We start from the raw sequence: 10,922 nt of genomic DNA on the forward strand, positions 1-10,922 counted from the left end.
TGGGGGTGGGGGTGAGGAGTAGTGTTGATTAGATAAACCCCAGTATTTTATTGGTACTTATTTTAATGGTGGTAGGTAAAGCTGACTTCGCCAGGATTTGAGCTTTGACCATTGCTGATTGAAGAAACAGTGGACATGTTCTGTCCTTTAAAAACCTGGCTTTTTATAAATGCAAAAGAAATATCGACAATTAAGAGATGAAGAGATGAGGAAATACTAATGACACTGGCACTAAAGGTGACAGCAAGCTGCGCAGGTCTCTGGCTGAAGCCTCAACAGCCTCTTTCCTGTCCACAGAGCTGCATTATTTCCATGAATAAAACAAAATACTTAACCTGTTGTCTCAGACCTCTGAGTTGTAAACAGCCACCAGGACAAGGCACAGGGCACTCTTGTAAACAACAATTGCACAATATCCTCAATGCATTTTGTCAACTTATAATGCCAAATCTAAATGACCAAAAACAGAAATAAATTGGACAAAAGGAACCTAAGGGAAGAGAGAACACCAAAATACACACACACAAAACATATATACATAACATTTTCCTCAGTGGATTTATGAATACAGGTACACAATCCTTTATCCAGAACCCTTGGTGGCAGTTGTGCTCTGAATTTTGGATTTCAGAACAAAAGCCAACTGCCTCAGATTGTAAACTAAACATCAAAACAGACATCCTACTATGGTAGCAAAAGCACATGCATACATACTCACAATTACTGGGGAAAATAAAGATTACAAATATTATTACAGTATATTTATAGAGTAATATACTGGAAAATGAAATAGTGAGATAATTAAGATCACAAATAACAGAATGCATAGAGTGGGATAATTTAAAAGAAAAATACACAACCCACAAGTCCAGGTATACACATTACCATATTTCTGTGATGTGACGCACAAGTATTCACTAATTTGAATAAAGAAAGACTATAAATGGTATTACAATTTATTTGTATGCTAAAGTCATAAATTGGTTCAAACTAAGCTAAAGATGTAGCTGCAGTTAAGTTGTAGAACAGGGCCCATCAATGTCACCATCATCATCAGGTTGCAAGCAAACTTCCAACGATGAGCCAAGAATGAGATCCTCATGTGATGGAAGTGGCACTATGAGAGAGGGCATTTTTAAAGACTTCTTCAAGTGTCATCTGTCTCATTAGCATAGGTTTCTGTCTAAGCTATGTCTCTTTGAGTAAACTCCCATAATCTGTTTCTCACCAACAAATGTATGTTGTGCAAGGTCAGCTATTAACTGTTCACAAATTTTTTACCATATCGCCTGTAGGAATGTTTCCATATTCTTCAGTGAGACACTGCACAGACACCCCACTTTCTGTTCTATTGATAATGATGTTCCCTTTTCTTTTTCTCAGTTATCCATTGGGGTCTCTGCAGTTCTTTTTAAACAATTTCAGGATAAATTATACGCAAAGTCACAAGGAACAGCACTAAGACAGCAAATTGCAAATGGACGTCTTCTCTCTCTCTGAGTGCTGAGTCACACCTGACATTTGGCAATAAGTGGTGGCCGCCCTGCCAAGCATTGCCACGTCATACCTGAATTGGGACATGGTGATCAGCTGTTTGCACACCTAAATGACGTATTATGATGCACTCCACCCTTCATAAAAAAGTTTGGTTTCAGGGGCTTTTTGGATGTTAGATTTCTGGATAAAGGGGTTGTGTACCTGTATGCTGACAAGGGCATTGTTGTGGGAGAAATATTTTCAAATCAAGGGAGATAACTAAGATGATTTCAATACGACTGAAGAGGTTTATATATGTGCATATACTATGAGATATATATATATATATATATATACACGAGACAGACAGACGGGATTTAATGACAAATCTTGTGTTTAGAGCCAGGTCAACAGACCTACAATCAAAAGAGGAAATCCCATCTTTTTAGAATAAAAGGTCATTATTTAATGTTTTTCTTGTTTTTTTAGGGCAGATAAATAAAATACCAGTCTAGGGCAATGGAGAGGTGGAATTATTAGAGTCGAAAGGGTTGCTTTTGTTTTGTAGTACTTGTTCTGGCTCTCTGCATTCTGAGTTCAAATCCTGCTATGGCGTTTTTGATTAGTCTAACTTAATCACCTGGCTTGACACCACCCTGTATGCCTTAGGTGAGTCACTCTGTTGTATTTAAACCAGGTCTCTAGTTTGAAACTATCTTGCTCTCTAATAATACTACTACTACTACTACTACTACTACTCAAAATTCCTATGAACGATCATTGGCACTTCCTTTCTACCAGACTAAGCAAATAACTATAAAAACCCAGTGACCATAGAAGTTCTCATGGACACAACTGATTCAACACTTTAGCATTTAAACCAGACATATCTGGCCCAAATATTCTATGCTTATTTTCAAATTGGCCAGACCCAGCCTCTCATGCTGACTTAAAAGTCACATCATCAAAATCTCGAAGCTACAAGATAATACACCATCATCATTAAACATCCATTTTCCAAGCTAGCATGGGTTGACAGGAGCTGGCAAGGGGTCGTAATGCCCTTCCTAACCCCAATCCCTTTACAAAGTGTACTGCATGCTTTATATGTGGCACTTTGATTTTTTGGACATCAATTCTGTTGAGACAGGCAGGTCTGCTTGAGAACAACAATGTGCCACATAACTTTGTCCTTTGTCATCTCCTTTGGAAGGCTCAGCAAAACAATGTCAATAACTAAGCATTACATTTCACAGAGGAATCCAAATGTTAAAGGGTTACAAAAGGGGTAAGATAACTAATGATTGAATTGTAATATAGTCAAATTTGTTTTATCATTCAGACAGTATGTCCAACGTGTCACAAGAGATTTGATTGCAAACTATCAGGCCTGTTGCCATACAGAAGCTCCCTCATACCGTACTATAATGTAATGTAGTTGTTTAGTCTCAGGCTAGCCACATTATCAAAGTAACTGAAAGCTTGTTACGTAGGTAACCTAATCAACAAGAGTGGTGGATGTCAAGACAGCTGTAATTGCCAGGCTAAGGACAAAGGTAGGAAAAGAGAGCTGTTACTTTAGTTGACAACAAACATCTCTCATCAGGTGTTGGGCAAACTGTATGATGTGAAATATTTGCATAGAAGCACAACCTAAGTGCTATGCAAAGGCCAAAAAAATAAAAATCATGCAAATGTGCTCTTCTTAGTGTGTAACAGCAATTGTGAATAAACAAAAAAGCACAATTTTACTGATAGAGAAATTGAACACAAGAGACATTCACTGTTGTGTGTTAGAAAGACTGCAATGATATAGACATGTGTATGAAGAATGATTAAGTAAAGTGTCAAATGATTGTTGAGTAAAGTGGATGGAGCATGCAAAATAAGAAAACTGAAGATATGCACAGGTGTTGAGGAATGACCTTGTGATGCCAAACCTTACTTAGATGATGAAAAACTACAAACAGGTGGAGAAATGCCATGTTGAAAGCAAATCATTCAAACCATGCCCACAATGTAATAACGATACTAATAATGTTCCAGTTGTGACTATGCCATCTTTTTTTTTTTCAGCAATTTACAACTGATTTTATTTCTCAAAGCTTGCCAATTGATATCCCAAATGACTGCAAACTAGCTTTGATCAGTAGAAGGAGCACATTTTGAACAATTTGAATATACTGTAGTAAAATTCTGATATTTCATGCTATATACATCATAGTAATTGCATAATTCTTCTACTTTGGATGTTTTCCCTTTTCTAATATTTGTTCATCATCATCATCAGCGGTTAACGTCCGCTTTCCATGCTAGCATGGGTTGGACGATTTGACTGAGGACTGGTGAACCAGATGGCTACACCAAGCTCCAATCTGATCTGGCAGAGTTTCTACAGCTGGATGCCCTTCCTAACGCCAACCACTCTGAGAGTGTAGTGGGTGCTTTTACGTGCCACCGGCACGAAGGCCACTGGCAACGGCCACACTCAAAATGGTGCATTTTACATGCCACCTGCACAGGAGCCCGTCCAGCAGCACTGGCAACAATCTCGCTCAAATGTCTTTTCACGTGCCAGGAATGAGACGTTGGTAATGATCACGCTCAAATGGTGCTATTTACGTGCCACCGGCACAGAAGCCAAACAGCTGGTGCTCTGGCAACGATCACGCTTGGACGGTGCTCTTAGTGATTTACTGGTACAGGTGCCATCACGATTTCACTTTCCAATGAAGGAGACATTGACATGGGGGCCAGTCATCGAATTTAGTTCGATTTCGATTTCACTTGCCTCAACAGGTCTTCACAAGCAGAGTTTAGTGTCCAATGAAGGAAAGGTAAGCATAAGTGGGCTGGCTACATCCCTGGCAGAGGCCTTGGATTTTGGGGTTGCCGAGTCTTCTCACGCACAGCATATTTCCAAAGGTCTCGGTCAGAAGTCATTGCCTTGTTATTGTATTATAACAACTACTGGCAGAACTGGATTTCTCGTCACATTGTCTAGTTATTGGAACACAGGCACAACTGAATTCACTCCCTTGTTCTTTTTTTTCCCCCCGCCCTCTCTTCGGCATTAATTGTATCACATTATCAACTGCATAAAAGGACTAAATTCAATGATCGAATACATTTTTATAATAAAAAAACAAAAAAGAAGAAACAGCAGTAAAAATTTGTCATATATTACAATTCACATACAATTAACAAATAATTACAATTTGTTTCTATTTACCAAGATTCTCTACTGTTTATATAATTACTGATATGAAAATTCAATGTCTTGTCAGCAAAGAAAAATAAACTTAGCAGAATCATGGTCAATGGATGCAGGAAGAATAGTCATTTGTTTAAGACGCTTGTTTTATAATTACAGTGGTTAAGAGTTCAATCCCACTGCACAGAACCTGGAGTTGACTGAAGCGATGTGAGTGAAATTTGATAGACGGAAACTGTGTAGCAGTCTACTGGAAGAACTGCTTCTTCTGTTTGTAGGTGGTTCTTATATCTGTTGCCAAGTTTAACAAAACCATATACCCAGTGCATTTCAGACGAGTCCACTATTCAGACCAGGTCTCTACACTGAAGATAACATCTTCCCATCAGCCTTGGGGGCTCTGAAAAGGCATTATTGATGTATTCTTAGCCCTTCTCTAAGCTATAAAACAATTATGAAAGAGTTACTAAGTCACAAGAGAATTGTATTTTGTACGGCAATGACTTTGAAGTTTGGATAATCAGAAATGACAGATCTGTACATCACAATAATATACTGACATATCTTATGACACTTAAATGTCTTTAAAAAATGAGGAACTTGATTTATATGTCCAAAGAATATTCCTAAGTTCCACTTTATTAAATCAGAATCATCAATTATCAAGGTTAGTAAAAACATATACTAAAGTACCTTTCAGTCAAAAATTGTTTTGTACTAGAAAAATCAATGTATTAGTGCATAAATATTTCGCCTTTTCTTTCGTGACCGAATATTATACTTCACCATCATCATTCGTTCTTTTTTTCTTTCTTAAAAACTGAGATTACTTTTAATGTTCCTGAAACAAAATGACACTAGCATTCTTTCATGTCATCATATACACGTTTCTTAGGAAGCAAAAGAGAAAGCTAGCATAGGTAGGTATTTTAGCAAATTTGACCATTTGCATTTCGTGTCAATAACACCATACCGTACTGAACCATTAAGTAGGAATGGAACATACAGAGAATCAGATAGACTAAGGCAAAAAAAATAATTTTAAGAAATAAAATATGGTGCATTGTTAGAACCCAGCACCTTTATTTCTAAGCTGTTTTACTTCAAGACTGTAAATTCCTTGTTTATTCCAAAATGAACCACCAGCTTGTTTAGTCTCTCATTATAACTACGCTAAACATAATTAGGGATTCCAAGCTTCTGTATCTGGCATAAACTTGGACAAGGAAGTTTCTGGAATGTTTACTCTCCTGACAGTATTGCTATTTTCTTGTAAACATTTTGGTGTTCATTAAAACCATTTTTTACCCTTTTCGTACAATATAAATTTTTCACTTTATCATTATCCTTTTTCAAAGAGAAAAACTTAAAATATCAATTTTGATTCTTGTCAAGAAACAAAAACTTTATCAACATTTCTAACTGTTCAATTAAGTTAGATTCTGCTGAATATTTTACCTGTAGCAGTTAATAAATATGCTTTTTATTCGTGTCTCTCAGCTCAGTCACAATCAGACTCATCAGACAACAAGTTCACAACATCATTTAAGACTTTCTGTTTTTCTTTACATATTATTTGACTCGTTACAAAAATGCATTTTGACTTTCCAGGATGCTTTACTTGAATATGTTTCAAAATTTGCTGTCGTTGACTATTTTTAGCCTCACAGTGCGGACAGTGCACATATTTCAGCAAGTTCAGTTGCAAGTGCTGCAAGAGCTCAGCACTACATTGAAATATGAGGCCACAATATGCGCAGCAGAATTCTTTCTCCTCTGAGTGAACGGAATCATTGTGTTGTACAAACATTTTGACAAGATTTGTGTTAAAACCACAAAGGGAACAAGAATAAAGAAGAAACATGTCTGTAGAGACATGAGTAGATAAGTGTTTTAAAAAGCAGTCAATAACTGGAAATGCTTGGCCACAGTGTGCACAAACATAATCCTTTTTCTGTTTACTATGTACACAACGTAAATGCTCTACAAATTCATCTTGCACAAGGCTAGAAAAAGAACAATTTGAAAATCCACATATATAAAAGTTCCCACCATAGAGTTCATTTTTCTCTTTAGGATAGAGATTTACATTAATACTGGTAGTCTTTAAATCGAGTGGCTCTGTTTTTATTTTAGTAACATTGTCAACATTTGAAGAAACTACTAAATTAGATTCCTCAGATGTGGACTCTTTTTTTGATATCACATTTGAATGTGGAGATTCCACAATCAACTTCCCAGATTCAGGTTCAGTTACTCTGGATAAATTATTTTCAGCAGGTTCAAACACTGTTCTATCATCAATCACAATCGCATTAGAATCTAATGTTTTCTTTACAGACTCCAAAGTACTCTTAAGTGATTGTTGAGACGGTTTACTTGACTCCAAACAGTCACCAGACAAAGGCTCCACCAGATCCAAGTCAATAAACGTTCCATCTGATAGATTCCTCTCGACATCTCTCACAGACCAAACTGCTTCCACCTTAATGTTGTTGCCACAATCTGACTGGTCAGGCATTTCTTCCTTTTCACCTGGTTGGAATAATAGCTTTGGATAAATCTCAGGTTTATGTCCAAGTAGTTTAGAAATTGTTTTATTGTTTATGAGTAAACTGTTGTAGGAAGTAGCAGGAGTCTGTTCCAAATATTTTGAAGTATTTTTGTCGGAAGAATTTGGTTTCAATTTTGGTTTGTAGACATTGATGCCAATTACACTTTGGTTTGACACAGGAGGGTTCGTTTTAGGTGCATCAGTCACCATAGTCTTATACGTGTAAATATTATTAGATGACGACACACTAGGAGAAACTACATTCGAGTTGGTTGTCAGTGAATTAGACTGAACATTAGAGGGTGGGATATTTGATGGAGAATATATGTTTGAATAAGGTGTAGTTGCAATAAGATTCATTACACCAGGCTCCAAAGATTGAGGGAATTTTGCATATGGCAGTATTTTGTATTTGGCAGTATTAACTGGTGAAACTACAGGTAGAGTAGGTGTTACCAAATTAGGGGGAATAAAAAATCCTAAAATGTCTTGATTTTGGTTATTAACCTGAACATTGGTTGCAAGTGCATATGGAGCAAGGGAAGTGGTAGTTGCAGTTGGAACATTGGAAGCAAATGCCTTTGTAGCAGATGATTCAGTCACAGAAGTGAGAGGAACTGAACTTACAGGTATTTGTTTGTTTGAAGATCCAAAGAGAAGTGACTGGTAACCAAAAGAATTGACTGCGCCTGGAATAGTAATAATAATAGGTGACACAGCTTCAGAAACTTTGGCTGAAACTGGAGGACTCTGAACTTCAGGTGTAGCACAAACGATTTGAAAATTCTGTGTCGAAGGTGTTTGTAAAGTGCCTAAATAATTTTTTCGTAATATATTTGGCAATATATTTGGCAATAAAACAGGAGATTTCTTCTGAAGAGTTGCATATTTTTTCTGATTGGGTGAGTAAGACATTTGCTTTTGTGAAAGATTAACAGGTGCAGCTGTTGCAGGTGATAAAATAGCAGGTGAATCACTTTTTGAAGATCCAGTAGAGGTTTTTTCCTTGTTGTGCTTGGCCATCTCTTGAGATGGAGTGTCAGTCGAGGCATCACTGATAATTAGAGAATTAGTTTGTCCCGGTAATCCATCTAATTTCAGTTGGCCGTCTAGTCACTTGACTGGCGGCACACACTGTTCTCTGAAGAACTGTTCCTCAAAACTCTTTCTTGGCTGACATGCCTGAAGATTATTTTTCTTTAAAATAGGGATCCGATTCAAAAATGTTTTCGCAGCAGACATACTTTTCACCATTGAAGGTGACTTTAGAGAAGACAGCTGAATGATTTCATGAGATGAGCAAGCAGTTTTGGTAGCAGTGACAGGTATAGGAGAACTTGGCTGTGGAGCAGGCGTTGAAGAGCTAATATTCTGTTGATCCACATGGGAATCAGTTACAGGAACTGATGCCACTTTCTCAGGGTTTACAATATCCTCAAAAGGAACAAGACTAAATATTAAATTCTTACTTGCATGTTTTACAGAATGGTGGCTTTTAATAGAAGTGACTTTAGAAAAATAGCCACGACAATGGAAGCACCGTAACAAGAAAGTAGTTGTAGCAGGAGTTTTACCTTCCAGGTATGGCTCTTCAAGTTGAAGCAGGAGTTTCTTATATTTCTTTTTATTTTCATTGTCTGGCTGATTAGTTGTAGCGATCCTTTTCTTGTTGAAAGAACGACACATTGAGATGTGTGCATCAAATAAGCCACTGTCATCTGTAGTGAATTTACAACCAGAACACCGCTGTACACCATACTTTGACCAATCAACTGAACTCGCTGGTTTCGCTTTCGCATTATTTTCACCACTTTCTGCTGCCTTTGACTCGCCTCTCTCATTCAGATTCATTTTTGGTTGTTTATTTTCTTTTACCCTTTTTCCCAACACTGTTTGCCTTCGTATCAAAAGTTTCTGTATATCTAGCACATTAGAAACTTTATCAAAACATATGTTTACTTAGACTGTTTCCAACATGTGAAGAATGGAATGACACCTTTTTCGTAAAAAAACAAATCAGTTTCCAAATAGCGGTACCTGGAAAGAGAAGAAATACAAAATATGAACTTTTAAAGCCAAACAAATTTGACAGAAATTTAAAAAATTAAATTATCACTCATAGAAAACTATGCCAAACAATATTCATGAAGTGTATATATATTAAAAATATAGTTTAACACCCCCACACACATACCACCACCAATACCGGAAATCTTGCTTATCTAACTGGAAATCCCCTTCCATACTGGTAGTCTCCTCTCTCATTACCAGCGATCTCACCCATGGCCCCCACTTCTCTCTCTCTCTTGCCCGGGACTAACCTAACCAGATAGCAACCCACCCATTTACTTAATCTAACATTGACATATTTACATTCATATTTATGTTTCATATTTATATTTGCAGCACCAGTAATGCTTGTTTTTACAATGCTCATAACACTTTCATTTACAATGTTTCCTTCTCTTACCCCCAGCAGGGACATGTTTCAATGGTGATAAGTTAAAAACAAGAGATGGCCAAGCATAAGTTAAAAACGAGTAAGTTAAAAATAAAAGATAAAGTTATTGATGCTATATAAATCTATAAACTTTTGATAGAAACTGTTTTTGAATAATGGATGATAAACCAATAAATAAAACAATCTAAATATTGGGTCGAAAAGCCCGTTTGAACAGAGAAGTCAAAGGCTGCTTGTTGGACTCAAACCCACTTTTCCTGTGGACATGACAGACACTATCATTGGAGCACTATGGGTTCAAGTCCGTGGACAGCCAACTTCTATCTAAAAGGAATTTTCAACTCAATATCAACATACTATTTGTTTATAGCTTCATCTACTTCAAGATTCACCATTCAAAAAAAAGATAAAGTTAATCCTGGTGGGCTCTTCTTGTTCTCCTTTTTCTTTTTTTTTTTTCTTTTTTTACACAGCCAGAACAAATACTGCAAGACACTAATGATATTAATGACTAGCATAGTAAACAATAAACCAACAATTACTGCTTACTTTCATCAAATGGGTTTCAGAGTTTTCAAAAACAAACACTCTGGATCGTATCAATTCCTCCAGCTCCAATATCACTTTTACTTCTCACACTAATTGAACTAGAACTTCCCCTGTTGTTTCATTTTTGCCAATGTAAACTACTTGCAGTTTCTTCAAATCCCAGATTCCTTTTTCAAGCCACAGCTCTGATGTATATAAAAATGAGTCACAAAGCAAGTATATGTTGACTGTAGCTAACTGGTAATAATGTCTAAAATTAATGAATGTATTGAATGATTGGGTATCCCCACTTAATTTTCTTTATTATAGACAAAATATTTCTGTCATTAGTTTTAAATATTAATTTTTAAATGATGCCCTTTCTGAAAATCGAGATGAATTTTTTTTTGTTTTTTTAATTATCTTAAGTGACAATTTCGAAATATTTTGTTAAAACTGTGCATTGGTTGGATCTTTTTTAAAACGGGGGCCACATTTTTCATTAATGTTTTACGTAGTGTTTTTGGTACCGAAAGACTTTCAAACTTCGTATACTTATCTATTTTGTGTTATAGAACAGAAAAATATTTTTGTATTCGAATTTATTTCATCTAAAAAATTGTCTTATTTCGATAATTTCAACCAATCACTGACGTCCATTCAGCCGATATACATTAAGTGCCGACTAC

The 10,922-nt window shown here is 36.3% G+C and overlaps 1 protein-coding gene across 3 annotated transcripts in view; it reads right to left on the reverse strand.

Moving 5' to 3' along the window:
• Window positions 1-4,588: 4,588 nt before the first annotated feature.
• Window positions 4,589-10,922, reverse strand: part of LOC106867237 (uncharacterized) — a 9,601-nt gene continuing 3,267 nt past the window's right edge. For 2 of the 3 annotated variants that reach the window (XM_014912047.2, XM_052968544.1), the window contains exon 2: window positions 4,589-9,281. In XM_014912047.2, the coding sequence (XP_014767533.1) occupies window positions 6,192-8,267 (2,076 nt within the window). In that variant the 5' untranslated portion in view covers window positions 8,268-9,281 and the 3' untranslated portion in view covers window positions 4,589-6,191. Of the gene's footprint in view, window positions 9,282-10,254; window positions 10,792-10,922 lie in introns of those variants that run through there. The other variant, XM_014912048.2, reaches the window with a different exon arrangement.

The sequence above is a fragment of the Octopus bimaculoides genome, chromosome 6 (genome assembly GCF_001194135.2).
Source record: "Octopus bimaculoides isolate UCB-OBI-ISO-001 chromosome 6, ASM119413v2, whole genome shotgun sequence".
Classification (NCBI taxonomy): Eukaryota; Metazoa; Mollusca; class Cephalopoda; order Octopoda; family Octopodidae; genus Octopus; species Octopus bimaculoides.